The 19,850-nt window shown below is 36.4% G+C and overlaps 1 protein-coding gene across 3 annotated transcripts in view; it reads left to right on the forward strand.

Annotated features, from left to right (window-relative positions):
- The window catches only part of TRAPPC12 (trafficking protein particle complex subunit 12), a 53,651-nt gene that overhangs the window by 12,240 nt on the left and 21,561 nt on the right, over positions 1 to 19,850 (forward strand). For all 3 annotated transcript variants that reach the window (XM_038177550.2, XM_072036419.1, XM_038177551.2), the window contains exons 5-6: positions 610 to 748; positions 17,189 to 17,301. In XM_038177550.2, the coding sequence (XP_038033478.1) occupies positions 610 to 748; positions 17,189 to 17,301 (252 nt within the window). The remainder of the gene's footprint in view (positions 1 to 609; positions 749 to 17,188; positions 17,302 to 19,850) is intronic.

Consider the following 19,850-nt stretch of genomic DNA (forward strand, 5'->3'; position numbering starts at 1 on the left):
GTCTTCATTTTAAACAAAACAGTTTTAAAAAGTAAAATTCTGTCTTGACTGTATATTTTGAAAGGTTAATTAATAATACTAATTATATTATTAATTATGTTAATTAATACTTAATTAAAATATAGTAATTAATAATATAACATTAATAAAAGGAGTAAGTTTTTCTGTCTTAAAAGACTCACTGCACAAAGTTCATGGACACTGATGGTTTCACACAGATGGGCACCTAAACTCTGCCACACTGCTGTCTCACTCCCCTTCCTTAAAGGAACAAAGGGAGAAAATATGGAAAAAGCTTGTTTAAGGAAGGACAGGGAGATCCCTCAACAATTACCATCATGGACAAACCCAAAATTTGTCTTCAACTTCTCTATATCTTTACAAAGAAACAAAACATTACTCCTCTGAGTTTTGTTGTAATGGTCTTTGGAAAGGTGTTCTGTGAATATGCAAGTAAATATAAATCCTGATTCTTACCAGCAAGTAGCATAGAATTTCTTCACTCAACTTTATCAGAAAAACTTAGTCAAAGTTGTATTTAGATGTGTCTTGTGATTAAAGAGAATAACAGATTTCATATTTTCTTTTTTTAAATATAATCATTTTTAGCTGTGGTTTGTGAGGCTAGCACTACTCGTAAAACTGAATCTCTTCCAAAATGCAGAAATGGAATTTGAACCATTTGGAAATTTGGACCAGCCTGATCTTTATTATGAATATTACCCTCATGTATACCCTGGACGAAAAGGTAGGATACTTGATTTATAAAACATTTATTTTAACCATGAATTATTGGTGGTTTTTTATTACTATTTTTACTAGTCTTCACAGAAATAATGGATTTTGTTTTGTTTTTAAAATCTAAAGCATTGGTGATCTTTTTGATTCTTTCTTTTTTTTTTCCCCAAAAATAGAACATGATTAACTACTAAGTTAAAGTAATGTTTGTGTTACAGCGGTAGTGAAGTAAAAATAAGGAGTAAAGCTACTCCATCACAGTCTAGATGGGCAGTGTATTTCATGCTGCTGATACAGCATTGATTTGAGAGAGGGATATTTTTAACAAGTAAATATGATAAAATATTCTAGCTCTAGAGTATTTAAATTAATAAACCTTTAGAGTTCATTCTCTCCAGAAACAACTGTTAAAGATCATGAGAGAGTTTATATGTACAGCATTAATAAGCTTTCTTTATATGAGTTTTCTGATATTTAATATAGCTTTAAATTGTTCTATGGCTTTTCACAGTGGAAGGGGGAAAGCACAATCTTTCCCTACTGTTCAAGACCTGTTTGGTATTTGTTGTTCTTTCATTTTCCTTTTCTCCTCAAAGCTGTAGGGGACTAGTATCTGTAGAGCTTTCTGCATGTATTCTTGGCCCATAGATTCCATAGTTACTAACGGACAGCAGACGGGCTAACACTCACATCTCCATGCACACAATAATAGTTTATCGTGTGTCCTGTTGATGAAGAGGAAAAAATAAACAACCTGCCTCAATTGTTTAAGGGTTTTATCTTGAGTTGCAAATGTACTCAAATGCACTCTCACTGCTGCCGCTAGGTTAACCCTGTAGTTCTGTTTCCTAGGATATTCTGATACTCTAAGAGTCTGGGTTTGACAAATTAGTGTTTCTAGGAGTAATTTCACTCCCATTACACACTATTTCAAAATTTTATTTTTTCTAAATCTATTCTCTCTGGTGCAAGTTATCTTATCATTCTTTGGCTTTCATATTTGAACAACCATTTACAATAAAATGCTTGTAAGTAATGTAATTTTAATAGACAGGGCCACCATCCAAAAAAAATAGGGTCCGTTTTATGTGAAGTGCTGGTAGTCTCAATGAGTTAACCTAGGATGATGGAGGGATTTTGAGGTTGCTGAGGAGGGCTGTGAGGAGCCCCAGAGGGCTGTGCTGCCATTCAGTGGGACCTCGACAGGCAGGAGGGTCGGGCCAAGTGGAACCACATGAAGTTCAGCAAGGGCAAGCGCAGGGTCCTGCACCTAGGGAGGAATAACCCGAAGAACCAGTACAGGCTGGGGTTGACCTGCTGCAGAGCAGCTCTGCAGAGAGGGAGCTGGGAGTGCTGGTGGACAGCAGGCTGACTATGAGCCAGCAGTGTTCCCTTGTGGCCAAGAAGGCCGATGTTATCCTGGGGTGCATTCGGAAAAGTGTTCCAGCAGGTCAAGGGTGGTGATCCTCCCTCTCTACTCAGCCCTGGTGAGGCCACACCTGGAGTGTTGTGTCCAGTTCTGGGCTCCCCAGTACAAGAGGGACATGGTACTACTGGAGCGAGTCCACAGGAAAGCTATGAAGATGATGAGAGTTCTGGAGTACCTGTCATATGAGGACAGGCTGGGAGAACTGGGACTGTTTAGCCTGGAAAAGAGACCACCGAGGGGAGACCTCATTAATGTGTATACGTATCTGAGGGGAGGGAGTTGAGAGGATGGAGCTGGTCTCTTTTCAGTTGTGCCCAGCTACAGGACAAGAAGCCTGGAAGTTCTGACTGAATATGAGGGGGCACCTTTTATTGTGAGAGTGACAGAGCACTGGAACAGGTTGCCCAGGGAGTTTGTACAGTCTTTTTCTCTGGAGATACTCCAAACTCACCTGGATGCCATCCTGTGCAATGTGCCCCAGGTGATCCTGCTTGGCAGGGGATTGGATTAGATGATCTTCAGAGGTCCCTGCCAACCTTGGCCATTCTGTGATTCTGTGAATGGCAACAGCGGTCTTGTGCTTTCATCCACAAGTAGGCTAGGAGGCTCCTGGGATCTCTGACACACTGTTCCTTGTATTCCACCTTGCCTTGGAGTGAATTCTTGACCCTTTCTTCCGTGCTTTAGTTTTCTTCCTGACTTATCAACATTTTCATGCTTTACAAATACTGTCTCTTTTCAACCTAAGCCAGCAAAAGAACTAATGTTTTCTTTACCTTTTGCAGCATTACAAATAATAAATTAATAGCACTGCTTGAATAAATAAAGACACATAAGTAGTTGTGTGAATTTTTGGGGGTATTTTTTTTTGTTTTGTTTATTTCTACCAAAATCTCAAGCTATATTGGCCATTAGTAAGGTCAGAAAAGTAATACAGACTTAGTGAAATATGCTAAACCAATAGTTGAGTGATGTCTAGAGTCATACTATTATACACTGTATATATTATAAATATATATATAAATAAAACTTTTACTGCCCATCTGAAAGTGTCAGTTTTATTGCAGCACACACTAGTACATGTATATCCCTATGTTCAAAATTGTGTCACACCTTAAAAACTAGTACTGGGATACAGTTCATAAGAAAGTGTACATTATGAAAGCAGCTTCTAGAGCCCATGCAACTAAATATTTAACAATGCATTACTAATTTAGGCATTTGCAATCTGAATGCAGAAGACTGATTTCATGTTAAAGGAGTAAAGATGATGCTGTATCGTCACAAAGAGAAAGAAAAGGGGAAAGGAGGGGGAAGAAAAAGTAAGCATCTAGAGCTCTGGTTAGGGAAATAAAAGCCATCTCTTGTATACAGTTTTTTTTCTTCTTAACTCAAAATAAATTATTCTCAATTATTGTAGCTTTTAGAACACTCATTTTGGTAGCATTAACTTTTCTGTAACTTACTGGTCTATTAACCAGAAACAAATGCAAATTATCTCATAAAGGAATGAAATAGCATTTTAATGTTTTATTGTAATCCTTGGCTCTTTCAGAAACACCCAGGCATTACCAATGGAAAGGACATGTTATGTTAGCTGATATGAGAGAGTTTATGAACTGTCATAAGGAACACAGAAGCAGAAGTTATGAGTAAAAGTGGAATAGAAAAAAAAAAAAAAGATGAATAGACTGTATAATTGAAAGACAAAACCCTAAAAAGAATTCTGTAATCCATGAGTTGCAAGAATGACGACAAAAATCCAGCCCTGTAACAGAGATGTGCATAAAGCAATCTGGGACACTGGTTCCCAACCTGAGTAACTATCTGTTACAAAATAATATTATTAGTAAGCATATGAAATCAGATTTTTCTGCTTCTCACTGCCCTTGATTTCTATAAATGGTGATGCACGTGCACATGTATGACAAACTACTGAATTTAAGAATGCTGCACAAAAAACATAGCAATAGGGACTTTTTCCCCTCTGTAGTTTACTATTGAAAACATTTCTTCTGTGCTGCCTCCGAACAGGTACCTTTGTTATTTTAATCTACTACAAAATACTATCAGTTATTTCTGCAGTCAAGCAGAGAGGTGGGTGACCATATGGGCCAAACTACAGTTCTTTTCTGCTTGGAATTCCTATGTACAAAGGCTTTTTGAAATGCAAGAGCCCTACTAGCAAGACAAACTGGAATCCTGACTGTTAGTTACAGCAGAGCTGGTCCTTCCTTGCTGACAGACCTTGTTGATGAGTGACAGCTGCCTTTTAGCTGCTGTAAAACGGACACTCCTTCAAATGATGCCATAGGTGCAAATGACAAAAACAGCAGTAAATTTTTACGTATAAAAATATTTAGGTAAAAATATTCTCCAGATTATCAAAGGAATTAACAAGGACAGATGCGCTGGTGGAAGAAACAGCTTTGCAGCTAAGGGAAAGCGGAAAAGATTAAATAAATATGGAAAAATAAAAATGGAATTTGGAAGAATTAAATCCATATCTGAGCGATTTTAAGATTTTACTAGGAAATGAGACCAGTTCAATCTCTGTTCTACATCAAGCAGGAAGGATCAAGGAGTGACTTAACTAATTTCACTGGTTAATACAAGGATCACAGCAGACTCCACCCCTGCCCTCTCAAATAGTGCATGCCTACAGGTAATGGAGGTGACAAAATGAAGAGAGTGTAGAAATCAGGAAAGGAAGATTTTTGAAATATTAGATCCTAGAACTGTGATGAAGAAAATGGTAGTGGGATCCGTGCACAGATCCATGGCTGTGAATGCTATATAAAACATCAAGGCAAAAGAGAGGCTAGTGGCATTGCCAAAAGGGAAAGAAAAGAGCTCTGGGAAAGCTTCAGATGGAAATTAAGTTGACCTTATTCACCATGTTAAGTTAAATTGATAGAATATCTTCCCCACCTCCTACATTTACTTAGAATTTAAATTCTTTGAGGTATGCTCCTCTGTGATGAATGACGGACTACCCTCATTGCTTTAAGAAGCAGAGCTATATAAACTTTCCTTACCTCAAGCACCAAAAACACAGAAAAAAATCTAATGTTTTTCATCCCTTATTACGAATATTTTGAATGTAAAGAAACAATGCAAAGTACTGTACATGGTGCAATTAATGTTTACGTTGTTTCTATCTGTAGTCTCATTTCTTAAATTGACTTTTAAGTGCTAACTCCATTTATATACCGTGAATCAAAATTATAATGTTGAAACAAAACTCTTCCTTTTATGCTTGTTACACCACAAAATTATATGTAGGATTACCAGACAGCAGTGGATTGTGGATTCCTACTATTATATTTCAACCAAAATATATGAATGTTTTATATCTATTTTATTATTTAAATTAGCTTGTTAACAATGCATGTATAATAAATGCCTTTATCAATAATCCAAGACTGCATAGTGTAATGCTAGCCAGAACAGAATTGCTTGTTCTCTCGCACATGCCTGGGAACAGCCTCTCTGTCTCTCCCCCTGCCCAATCAAAACTCTATAAGGAAAGTGTGATAGCTGTTCCCACGCCTTAATCCCATTGTATTCACACAAGACATGTACACCCAGCAGGTTAGATCCATCCAGCCTCATTGTCCTTACGGTCAACTTATGATCCAAGTTGGTATGTTCAACTTAAATATGAACTGAAGCATGAGGTCATATTCTTTTCAACTTAATGGTTGCAGTATATAATGGTGATATATATTTCCATGTACATCCCTTTATGGTCTCTTTAAATTCAGTCTGTTGTGTTGTTCCACAGTTACCTTCCAACTATAAAATCATCTAATACAGATTGAATAAAAGTGTTGTGGTTCTAGATGGGTATTCAGAGTAGTCAGACTTGCAAATACAAATTTTTCTAAGATAATATAGATACTTGAGTTAACAAATATATGTACAATTTTAAGAGCATGGAGTACTGCCAAAATATTTAATTGTGCTTTCTTTCCCAAGGCTACATAGTCATTATAGACACTGGCAACTTTATGTAGTATTCCTTAAAATTCTGCCTTACTGCAGTTATCAGTAGGTAAGATTTATGGTGATCCCTTTGTGACTTTGTGGTATGGCAACTCTTCAGTTTTTGTTGTTGTTTCTCTGGGGGTTGGTTGGGTAGTTTGGTTTGGGGAGGGTGGGAGTTGGTGGCTTTGTTTTTTCTTTTTTTTTTTTTTTTGCATTCTTTCTCTTCAGTTTTCCTTGCTTCAGTGCAAATAACAACTCCAGATTACTGAAAAAAATATTTTTGAAAGCTTTCAAAACCAGATTTTAATTCGGAATATCTCTGTACTCTGAGCTCATGTGCACTTAAGTTGTGAAGCATATGGAAGCGTGCAATTTCAGATAAAATTTTCAAAATGTTTTCTTTCAGTGGTTATGAGCATTTTTGCTCCTATCTCTTCAGTCTTTTTGGAATGAAAGTAATAAACAAAAGCTTGGGAACTAAATATTCTGTTGAATCTGGATTTTTTACTTAGTTTTCTTTGATGGCCAGTGAAACCTACATTCAATGTCACTGTATCATCACTCTTAAAAATGTATGAGGATAAATTTTATGACTGTGCTGTTGTAGACATATGTAAATGTATGCGTATAAATGCACACATACACACCTCTGTGAGTCTCTGCCTGCATAAAGCAGAATACCTCTTTAGATTTTCTGTGTTTCTTTTTTTACCCAATGAAGGGAAGGATTTGCAGTTTTCCTTTTATTTTTGTTTTTTAATGTTAAGATCCAGCTTTATACTTCCAGTAAATGGTCATTTGCCCTACTGCTGCATTTTTGTCATTTAAAATCTGTTGAATAAGCATTAGAAGGCAGATGAGAAATAACCTCTGATAAAAATGATAAAAAAGATAAAAATACTAGCTATTGGGATCCTCATTTTATTGCTCTAAAAGGGCTGCTGCAGTTGAGGGCTTTAGTTTGAATTCGCTTGGCATGAGGTGGTGTCTATATTATGATAGGAAAACGTGCAGCTGTTCATAAAAAAAAATAAATAAAATAAAAAAATTGAAATCTGTGGTCTTAGAAAATTCTACCTGATCTTAGTATCTAATCCATCTGTGTTCCCATGCTGTTGGAGTATGAATTTTGTTTTTAAGAGACCTTTTTTAACTTTCATTTTTGCCTTTTGTATGCTGGTGTATATATGTCTCATATTAGTCTCATATATATGAATGAGACTAATTCATACCAAAGTGACAATCAAAAATCATATTCTTTGAGGAAAAAAATAGATGCACTGTTTTTAGAAGTGATAGCTAAAAAACAAATTGTCTTAAAATGATACTATTTTTCCATTATTCATTTTCAAAGAATAAACTTACCATGAAATGGTCAATAGAGGTTACAAGTAGAACATCAAGCTGGAAGAAGATTTATTAAACTTAAAAATAAAATTTCAAGACATGGCAGTAATTGTAGGGTGTTGCCTTTGTTGAAATCATCTATGATTAGTGGACATGATTTTGCTGTATCACTTCTTGCAGAGATCTGCAGCATGCGGAAGAGTGGAAAAAAAAAAAGACATTGTCCAGTGGTCACAAGTAAATATTTTAATTGCAGGCTACGCTGCTTGATTTAAATATTTCTGTGGTGGTATACATAAGCTATGTTGCCTTGTTTAATTTTGTACTGAGTAAAATAGAATAGAGGGCATGGTTTTGATTCAAAATAGCTCTGCAGAAGTCAGCCCATGCCAAAATCCAGTGTTTATTTAAAATCCTTTTATCCCCAGAGGACTCTCACATGAAATATATTTCCACTTACATAGGAACCTTTTGCAAAGAAATTTGTGTTAGAGTAAGGCACTCTGTGCATTAAGTATGTGGCCTAACAATAACCAAGTAGGTGAAGAATTTACAACAATATAATGTCATTCTTTTTTCCCCCCGAAGTACTTAATCTAGTAAGCATAGTTATTTCTGTTACAGCTTAATGTTAATGTACTCAGTCTTTCTTGTTATTTCCCCAATTCAACAGTGTTTATTGAAGCAAGTATAGTTTTTTCCCTACTGTTAATCTACTTTTTAATTAAATTTTGTACTGAATTCTACAACCTGCCCTTTAGACCTTCATAACACTATTGTTATTGATCAACTAGAAACATCAACAAATGTCATTACCTCTTCCCAATTGTTCTCCCGTTAACTAGATGGTATAAAATGAAAATTACAATGTTTTCTAAAATCTCAGGCGCAGTTTGTGATCTACTTCTTCCATCTGGAATGCATCCATTCCCATCAGAAACACTCTCTGTGATATGTATAGTATTGTTTCATCCTATTAACATTTACTTCTTTTTCTGGCTTAGTTGCAGGAAAGATTTATGTTCTGCTTGAACAATTAGAATTGTAGAAAGGAGTTTGCATTCTTGTCCTTGAATTTCTTCTTGTCACTAAGTAAAGTGAGCAAGTTCTCCTTCTCATCAGAAAAGGAGATGGAAGAGAAAGAAAATACTTCTATCTTATTGGCAGTTTAAAACGATGTCTTTAGCCCTTCATTATTTTGTACAAGCCACTACAGAATAATAACATTATTTGTCTCGTAGCATGTGTTTTTAAAGTTCATGGCACAATCTTGCAATAGTCTTGAGGGAGATGTACAACTATGGCATGTCTTTCTTTTTTCCTTTCTTTTCTTTTTTTTTTTTCTTTTTAGCCAAATATCAACAGAAGTTTGCTTCAATGATACTTTGACAATTAATTATAATGAGATTTCAATTATAGTGATGAATAAGATCAAGAAACACTTTCTATTCTAAACCTTCTTTTTCAACTACTCACTCTTACAATCTTTTTTTGAAAGTTTTCCTGTTTTTTCCCTTCACTAATTTACACCATTTCAACAGCGTGCTTTGACACTTTTATTAAAAGAACAACCACACTTTTATGAAGAACACAGGATTTCTTCATGGAAAACAGTATCTCTAAACGGGATTTTGAAATGAGAGTGAATAAATACATGTAGGACAAAGCACAAGAAAAAACCTTCAGCAGGATGTGATAGCTTGATACTGAAGTTCCAATGAAACACGTTTGCTTTCCCAGTGAAGGTGGCACAGATTCGAGCAAACTCTTGAAAAAGTGTCTTCATGCTTTCAAATTATTTTTTTCTGAATTTAGGCTTTAAGCAAATAAGTTATTAGACTCATAACAGTATAGCTAGGTGAAATATTTAGAGTTTGCAATATAGTAGAAAAAAGACTAGATAGAATGAAATACCTGTGATCTAGTGTTTGCTCAAATCAAATTAAGCCCCCCGCTTAAAGTGCTAGAATTGTTGGATTAGATCTTCAAGAGGATTGTGTTACACATAAATGCGCACATGCTCCTCCATTGCTTTGTGGACTTCCTAAATATTCAAATTTTCTAGTTCGATATGTGACTTCAGTGTAACAGTATCAATTGCTAACTGAAAGAAAATCAAGTAATGCTAGATAGAATTTTTGTCAACACTGTTACTGTCTCCCAGCCTTAAAGAAGGCCTTGTCGAATAGGTGCTGGCAAAGAACATAGACTGGTACAGTCTGTGTGAAGTTCCCTTGAATTTCAGTGTGCTAAAAGCCCTCATCTTGGCAAGAACTGTGCTCCTGAGTTGTTCAGTGAGCATGGATCTAAGGTGCCATACAACACTGTGCAGAGCTCTCGTGCATGTCAGGAACGAGACAGAACTATGGGTTGTGCATGAGCAAATCGTAAATGTGAGAAACAAGTGAACTTTTCTATAATTACCAACAACTTAATAGTATACATGTTGGAAATGAGACCTTTCTCTGTATAGATATCTCATATATATCACACTTTGGAGAGTTTCTAGGATCATGCCTGATGGTGAGTTCCTTTTCTATGAGGAAAATGAACCTGAGGGTTAGGGTTGGTTCAGGCATCACAAACCACTTCAGCAAGATGGCACCCCATTAAATGTCTGTGTCTGCTTCTGGACTAATACCAGCTGTAAGTTTCCCCCAGTTTGGGATTTTTGCCAAAGTTCCAATTAAATCACACTATTAAGGGCAGTTTACTGTCTGAACTGGTAGCATTCATATGCCTTCCTGTTGTTCATGAGAAAAGCTTTTTTCCTGTAATTTAGCTACCGTTGTTGATAATGCAGGGTATTTCTTATTTTACTGTAATTAGCGGATCTGAAATGCAAGGTGGGGAGCCTTTCGTATACCACATGGAAGTTTGGGGTCTCTCCTAAACTAAGTTGTTCTGTGGATTGTTTTTGTAATTATAGACTACTGAATTGATTTCCAAAGTAAATTTTATTAAAAAAAAAAAAAAAGCATGTTACAGGGATAGCTTTTTGTTTGTCATTGTATACTAGCCAGAGTTTCCTTTTCTTTAGCTTGTTTTTTGTTTTGTTCTTTTCTTGTGCCCAATTTTGTTTTCTTTAATGTACAGCATTCCCTTCCACTTTATTGGTGACAAAGTTTCCCTTTTTCTGCAGAGTACAAGTACCACGGCAAATTTCTTCAAAACGTGTTTTGAGCTGAAAGAGCATGCTTAGAAGTAGACTGCAGCATGCACTACAGCTTTGTAGGAGCTGCTGCATAGAGGATTGGGCGTCTTTTATATGCTGTCATGTTCTGACGTCAGGCTTGGGTGTTTATTTACTCCTTAGAGATGATCAAGAAAGACTAGACTTAAGGAAATAATGCAGTAATAGCGGAAAACCAGAATCTCTCATTCTTACCTTTATTTCCATGAACTTCGGGGAAACCTTTCCTTTTCATATCAGAAGCATTAATCACTAGAAGCCAACAGAGATAACCAGTAATCCTCCTCAGAAGTCTAAGTAGGGTAGAGCTCTAGAATATTAATTGTTATTTAATGAATGAGTTGCATCTCGTGCACAATTCCACAGATTTTAAAGGCTTTTTATATTTTATAAAATGTGGTTGACTTTCTGGGCTGCAAGCAGACATAGCTGGATCGTGTCGAGCTTCTCATCAACCAACACTCCCTCTCCTCAGGGCTGCTCTCAATCCATTCCCTGCCCATCCTATATTTGGGTTTGCCCTGGCCCAGATGCAGAACCTTGCAGTTGGCCTTGTTGAACCTCATGAGGTTTGCACAGGCCCACCTCTCAAGCCAGTCCACGTCCCTCTGGATGCCATCCCTTCCCTCCAGTGTGTCAACCACACCACACAGCTTAGTGTCATCACAGACTTGTTGAGGGGGTACTCAGTCCCCCTGTCCATGTCACCAACAAAGATATCACCAACAATGCTGCTCCCAATACTGACCCGTGAGAACACTACTCATTACTGATCTTCACTTGGACATTGAGTCATTGACCACAACTCCTTGAGTGTGACCATCCAACCAATTTCTTTCCCATTAGGTGGTCCATCCATCAGATCCATGTCTCTCCAATTTAGTGACAAAGATATCTTGGGGGACAGCATCAAATGCTTTGCACAAGTCCAGGTAGATGATGTCAGTTGCTCTTCCCCTATCCATCAACGTTGTAGCCCCATTGTAGAAGGCCACCAGATTTGTCAGGCATGATCTGCCCTTAGAGAAGCCATGTTGGCTGTCACTAATCCCCTCCTTGTTTTTCATGTGCCTTAGCATAATTTCCAGGAGGATCAGCTCTGTGATCTTGTCAGGCACAGAGGTGAGACTGACTGGCTTGTAGCTCTCCAGGTCTTTGTTTTTTCCCTTTTTTTAAAAAAGGGGTTGTGTTTCCCCTATTCCAGTCAGTGGGAACTTCACCAGACTGCCACAACTTCTCAAATATGATGGATAGTGGCTTAGCAATTACATCCACCAGTTCCCTCAGGACCCATGGATGTATCTCATCAGATCACATGGACTTTTGCATCTTTAGGTTCCTTAGATGATCTCAAACCTGAACTTCACCTACATTGGGTAGTTCATCATTCTTCCATTCCCTGCCTTTGCCTTCTGGGGCTTGTGTCTGGAGCTGTTGTCAATGAAGACTGAGGCAAAAAAGTTATTGAGAACCTCAGCTCTCTCCATAGGTCTCCTGTTTCCTTCTGGAGAGGGCCCACAATTTCCATAGTCTTCCTTTTATCACTGATGGACCTATAGAAGCCTTTATTGTTGCCCTTAATGTCCCTGACTAAATTTAATTCTAAAAGGGCCTTAGCTTTCCTAACTTGGCCCATGGCTGTTCAGACAGTGTCTCTGTACTCTTCCCTGGCTATCTGTTCTTACTCCCACTCTCTGTAGACCTCCTTTTTCTGTTTGAGTTTGGCCAGAGAAAGGAGACCTACAGAGAAGAATGAACCTTAAGAATGTCCTTAGCAATATACTGCTTATTCATTCTTATATTGTGTTTTGTGTCTTGGATGCATACATATTTACTTCTTGTGTCTCAGTGTAATACTTAAAATTTCATAAGTGTTATGTGAAAAGGATGCAGGAAGAATAATCTGTTAGGAAACTAAGTAGTACCTGTTCTTACTATGATTACTAAATTAAATTATTTTCTGTTTAATCTTGTCTTAAAATATATTTACATACAGTGGTTATTTTTCATGTTGTATTCAGTTTCCTGACATGTTTGATTTATGTAAAGACAATGCAGTTAACTAAGCATAGAATTGTTATTGATCACCTTTAAAAACATTATACGTGTATTTCACTTAAATTATCTTTATTTTTCTTTTATAATTCAGCTTTTTACATTCAGTCTTTATAATATCTGTAATTGTGCTTTTTTAAGCAGAATTTTTGACAGTTAACTTTTTAAGTTTCACCTGTTTCCTTTGTCACATTCCTCGTTTAAAAAAAGGGAGGAAATACTTTTTTTTTTTTTTTTAATCATAAGGATCGATTTCTGTGCCTTGCAAGACAAGAATGGAAGCTGTGTTTTTGTGGATTTGTGTGCAAAAAAAGTCTGGAAGATGTGCTTTTGGTACCACTCAATATGATAACATCATGAAAAAACAAATAGAAGTTTATTGTTTCGACCAAAATTCTTAATGAGCTGTGTTAGCTCATGAAAGTATTACAGGCAGCACTTTCTGTGATTCTCTTTATTTGATTGCTTTTTACATTTTGTCAGTGAACTGCAGAAGCACTGGTGAAGATTCACAAGAGTCGTATTATGATTTGCCTTCACTTTTTTCATTTCTTGTTCACCCTGTGAAACTCTACTAAGTTTTTTTCTAAACCTGTTCTGCTCTCGATTTTCTCTTCCACCATGGTATGCACACAGGTCACCTTATCGCCTTTTGATAGCAAAGGTTCATAATCATCAACTTCTGAAAAGGCTTTTGGTACCTTGCTGTTGCTTCTCTCAAAGCAGTAAGAGAGTGCAACAATAGATACAGACAATACAGTAATGGAATACATTAATACACTTTTTAATTTATTTTTTTTACACAACTGTTAACTAGGAGTAACAGAATTATTTTGATGAACAGATTTCTTCACATGCATTTTATATTAATGCTGTATAGCTTTTTCCCAAGAAGTATGTGTAGACTGTATTGATGCTTTATAGGAGTACCACTTGTTGAAAGCTTTACCAAATATACAGTAAATTTATGATAATTCTCTTTAACCAGAAATTCACTTTATTAATGAAGGAAGTGAACCAGATGTATAATCCATACCTCATATAATCTAACTAAACTACTTGCAGATGGGAACACATCAGAGGAAGTTTACTTACCCAAAGATCTCAGCATTCCTTTTTTATAAATAGAATAAGTATTTAAGGAGTATGTGTGGATAAGTGGCTTGGATAAGTGCTGCAGGTTTTTTATGAGTGATTTCACTTGAAATTACAAAATACTGTTTACATGGAGTGGTAAGACAGCCTTACCAGTGGTAGAAGGTAGTGTCTTTTCACATTTTTCTTTTTGCCCCCATTACCACACTTTTGTGAGAGCACCTATGCAGTTTTGTGCCTTTTTCCAAAAATGTTCCATTATTTGGAAGGATCATAAGGAAACTGGGGAAGAGGGCAGAAACAGAGTTTCTGAGATCTTAAATACAATTTCAGCAACCTGCTTAATCAGGCATTAAGCAACAGAAGTTCACTGGTCTAATTTCGTGGATACTCACAGTAAAATTACTTGCAGGATACTAGTTAAGTTATGAGTTTCAGAGAGAAGAAATGGATGCTAGAGCTTTAAATCTTCCTGCATGAAATAGTAATATAAATTCTAGTTTGAAAAGTCATTACACTGACTGCCCTTTACACTGTGCTTCTTTCTGATTTTTTTTGGTGAGACCTGTCATTACTCCTGACATACTTAGTAAGGATTGAACTGGTATGCTTTTTAGTCACATTCTCTGAAGGAAATAGGAGGTGGTTAAGAAATAACACATTAATAAAGTACATTTGGAGGTGATATAGTTCTGACTGCTTATCACAACTGAGGTCTTAATTGTAATAGGGAATAAAGTAGATTCTTGTCAAGCCTAAGTTGACCTGGAGTTCCATTTATTATTCTCACATCCTCTGACAACAATTTGGATTATATGGTTTGGTAATGAGCGATTCTTTCCCATTGCATCCATCATAATTGCATGGCTTCATCTAGCAATATATAAAATCAATACTTACCAAAATCCACAATCCCAAAAAGTACTTTGCAAAAAAAAATATAATTTTCTCTAAAAATAGATGTGAGACATTTCATCTGCACTAAATTAAATATACATCTATCTGTGTGTTGAGCTGTTCTGTTACCAATGAAGATTTTCTCTGTGTATGTTTATTGAGTTTACCTTTTGCCACATTTAACAAGAGAATGGAATGATGCAGCCTTGTTCAGAGTTGAGAGTGCTAGACACAGTCATTCCTTAACCAAAAATGTAAAACCTTAGATTCTTTCCCTTTTATATGTCAAGTTTTCCAAAGCTTTACTGCTTGAACAAAACATTTTGTTTTAACCTTTTATGTTGGAAATCCTGTTAAGTACATCAGTAGGTGCATGGTTTATGTGTTAGCAGTATTACAGAAGAACACTACCAAAATAGCTGGTTTGGGGCATAGCTGATTGGCAGGATTATTATTTTTTGATGGCAGAATTAGAACTCCAGTCAACCAGAGGTGTGGCAGAGAACGTAACCAGCCTAAGGTTAAGTTTGCTTCCATAGATTTGCAGTGCAGGTTCGTGAATATCAAAGCACCTGTCTGCAAAGTAATTTGTCCATGGTGCTCTTGCTCAGAATTTGCTCTTAATTTTGCAATACTTTCCTTTGTTTTTCACCCCTGCCAACTTTGTATCTTTGCTTGTGTCATGCTAGGTACTAGACAAGATAGATACATTAAATATTTGACATCTTTTGTTACTTGCTCAATAACCTTTTAAATTTCACTAAAAAGAAATTCAAATGCAGTTTTGTTTTCTTAATATCTATTCCACATATGATGATGCATGAAACTTGTGTGTACTTCCTTAAGGGAATGCAGTAGGCACAGAAGCCACTGGGAATAGTTAGCTTTGGCAAAAGAGAATTTATGTAGATGTAATTGGCTTACTCTGAAGGTCATAATTAGTGAATGAGGTCTGTGATGAAAATTTTGTCAACCTTTCAAAAAATGTCTAGAGGCAGTGACTCATTGTACATAGCATTTACCTCTTTGACATATAAGCCTGTTAAGAACAGGTGCAAAAATCTTCATAAAAAGCTCCTGAGTCCTATTTGTGAGAAAAGATGAGGCAAGAGGCAAGTTGAGAAGGAAATCCCATTGGAATATGCCTGAAGTAAGCAAATGTATTATATTAAAATATTAGAATTGTAGCACAGTATTTTGCGAGGCTTGTTTCCCCATTATACTTGCTTCTGTTTTGTTTTGCTTTTTTATTAGTAACAGTTTATGATCACGTTCAATATTATTGTCTATATGAAGGATATGCAGTTAGCTGGAAAGCAAGATAAAACATGAACTAGGATTCCCTGAAGTTCCTGAAACTCTCCTAAACTTCCAAGATTAGGTCTTTGGGAAATAAGATAATCAAGATAAAAGTAAACTAATATTAAAATGAAAACATTTATTTTATTTTCCCGGATATTACTTAAAATTCTTTTCCTATTAGATGTTTTCAACAAACCATAAAATACACCATCTTTATGAAGAGTCAGTCTCGCAGTATAGTCAGTTGGTAACTCTTGGTAGAAGAGAGAACATTAATGGAATAGAACTCAGACTAAGTGTTGTCTTTAGAGTTATAACTCTGAAGTTATTTTCATCCTAACATACTCAGATCTTTACACAGAACTATGGAAATTAATAGAAAAAAAAGAAACTATTTTATAAAATGTCTTAATTTCACAGGGGACTTAATATATTTTTAGATTTAATATATTACAATATTATTATTATTTTATGTTCTTCATTATACTGTTTTTATTCATTATTTCCTTTGACTCATTCTGATTTTCTGTTCTTATTCTTCCTTTATTATAGGAGTCCTTCATATCAGCCTTTGTTTATTTGAAAAAAACTTACACATAAGCACTTATGCATGCCCTGGTCATATAACTTTTTTTAGCAATAATGCTTTTAAGACCTACAATTCCATATTTGTTCTTCTGCACTGATTATATGGATAAGTATTAATGTTACGGGCAATTTGGTAGTGGAAACTTGAGTAAAGTCCCATTTTTTAATCCTTTATTTTAACTGATTTATTTAACTGGTTTATAAAAATCTTTAATAAACATTTTACTTCCATGCACAACTTGTTCTTGAAAATCTGAATTAGGTTGCACCTTTTTCTTGCCTTCTTGGTTATGGTTACATACATGTTTACATATTTAAAACATTTCACATGTAAAATAAATATATAAATATATACATAAATAATATTTAAAACATATAACATTGCATGTTATAGCTAAGAAAAAGGTTGTTATTTTCTCATCTTTCATCAAGAGACAAAAAGAATATGAAGGTAAAATGGTCTTTGTGTCATGTATACTATTGAGAAATACCTTTGGGATGTACACACTCATCATTATAGCAAACACATTTAATGAAGTTAATTATGATTCTAGGTTCCATGGTTCCTTTCTCCATGCGGATTTTACATGCTGAACTTCCTCAGTACCTAGGTAATCCTCAGGAGTCACTGGATAGACTGCACAGTATGAAGATAATCTGCGCCAAGGTAACAACTTCTCTATGCAGTGTTTAGGAAATACATTTCACTGTCCTTAAATAGAACGTTGTTTCAACTATGACATTTTGGATTCCATCTTGATTCAGAGAAGGAACTCACTAATAGAAGTAATTAAGTCTCTTCCATTTTAGGATACAGCATCCTCTTCTCCTCTGCTTAGCAGCTCAGACTAAAATGAGTAAAACGGTGCAAATACAGTTCTCTTGCTTTCGTGCTTCTGCCCAACAAGACACAGAACAGATGTATTAAGCAGACATGTTCAAGGGCATGTGGGAGATTTTTTCCCTCACTCACCAGCATCCAGCTTGTTCAAAACAGTTGTTCATTGTAAAATCATAGAATGGTTTGGGTTGGAAAGGACCTTAAAGATCATCTAGTTCCAACCCACCTGCCATAGGCAGGGACACCTCCTACCAGACCAGGTTGCTCAAAGCCCAATCCAACCTGGCCTTGGCACTTCTAGGGATGGGGCATCCACAGCTTCTCTGAGCAACCTGTTATGGTTTCTCACCCCATCATGTATTTCTTCCTTATATCTAATCTAAACCTACCCTCTTCTAATTTAAAACCATTACCCTCTTGTCCTGTCCCTATACTCCCTGACAAAGAGTCCCTCCCCAGCTTTCCTGCAGGCCCCCTTAGGTACTGGAATGCCGCTATAAGGTCTGCCCAGTGCCTTCTCTTTAGGCTAAACAACCCCAACTCCATCAGCCTGTCTTCATAGGAGAAGCACTCCAGGCCTCTGATCAGCCCCACAGCCCTCCTCTGGACCTGCTCCAGCAGGTCTGGGTCTCTCCTGTGCTGGGGACCCCAGTCCTGAATGTAGTGCTCCAGGTAGGGTCATGATCAAAAGATGCTGCTCCATCCTTCAGTAATAGCCTGGATAGCTGGCTTTGGAAATGAATGACAGTCTTTATAAATGGGAATATAAATATGAACTGCTGAGCTTGTTTTGGGGTTTGTTTGTTTATTTTGATGAAGCTTTCTTTGTTGTTGTTTTGGGGCCTGAGGGGAATTATTTGTTTTGTCAAGTTGCAGCATTGCAAAATTTGGGCCTGAATTATAATATGAGATTTGTCAGTGCTGGAATTGGAGTGGTGGTATTGTAAGCACAAGCCTTACCCACTAAACCCAGCACCCTGAGCATTAATCATTCATCCTTAAATGCTTTTAACAGAAATCTTCCCTACTAGTCTAATGGAACAGTTATGTACAAATGTTACAATGTGCTAACCTCTAGAAGAAATGAAGCACTATTGCTTTACCTGTGACATTTGAAAATTCAGAACTGTATATGAGATAAACACACGTGATTATTTTGGGTGTTCCTTGGAAGCTTCCTATATTTACTTCTGAAAATAAATTGAATAATGCAAGTGTAGGAATTTGGTAATTGCCAGTTGTATAGATACTGTGGTCTTATGTATATAAAAACCAACTTGCTTCCAGCACAGCACAGTTACTAGGGTAACTAAGTATAACCAAGTGTTTACAGTTAAAAATAGATATTTCTTTTATGAGGGAAAAAGATGAAAGGTTGAAGTAATAAGAAATGAATGTGGCATTTGTTGTAGAGTTGGAAGGAATTAATTTGGAAACAGTTGAGAGAAAGATCTAATTTGGCCAAGAAGTGCTACTTTTTAGCACTTCATGAATGATGTTATCTGCTTGTGACCATCTCATCTAATAAAATTAGTGCCAAGTTCTCTCCAGCATTGTCCTTCATAAACAGTCCTCCTCAATTTGAAAGTATTTTTATTTTTTTTCCAGGATATGTTATACTGCTCTGATGCAGGATTTCTGGGCCTACTGACATTTGCCTGCCCTGGTCTGCAGCAGACTAGGTGTTTCATATCTTGTTTTTGTATGATCTAGTTTTAAGTATTGTGCTGTCACTCTTCAGTAATGAAAGTGTGACTAGATCCCAAAATTTGACTGAAGTTCCTTGATCTTGTAAAGGAGGGAGAGAATTGTATGGATGTGAATGAGGAAGTGACTTGAGCAGGACGTTCATCAGCCATCTGGTTAACTTTATTGACATGGCCATATCTCGTTTACAGTGTGGTCAGCCATGATTCTCCACAGATTAAAGATATTGGTCAGTAGAGGAATGAAAGAAAAGGAACTTAATTCCCCCAGACACACACCTCAACACACTTCTTCACAAGACCCTTAAGTTATTTATAACCCTGAGGTGGCTCTGCCTGCTCACTGTTCCTTGAAGTGCATATCCTTAAAGCATATTCACTATACTAAGGAAGCTTCTAAACTATCTTCAAGGTTTTGTTTGAACATGACCTAGGCTGATTGTTTAAATAAGGGAACCGAGAGAATATAAAATAGGAATAAAGGACATTTGCAAATTAAAAATGTGGATTTCCCTGCCTGTTTACTCATACTCTCACTCCCTCAACCTCTAGATGCCTAGATCACTATATGATCCGTTGTGCCCTTGGGGAAAGCTTCTCTGAGGCTTCTGCTGGCTCTTCCCAAGGAGTTCCCCGTTCTGGGAGAAGATTTTCCTAGATTAGGGTGTT

Source organism: Anas platyrhynchos, chromosome 3, assembly GCF_047663525.1.
Source record: "Anas platyrhynchos isolate ZD024472 breed Pekin duck chromosome 3, IASCAAS_PekinDuck_T2T, whole genome shotgun sequence".
In the NCBI taxonomy this organism is placed as follows: Eukaryota; Metazoa; Chordata; class Aves; order Anseriformes; family Anatidae; genus Anas; species Anas platyrhynchos.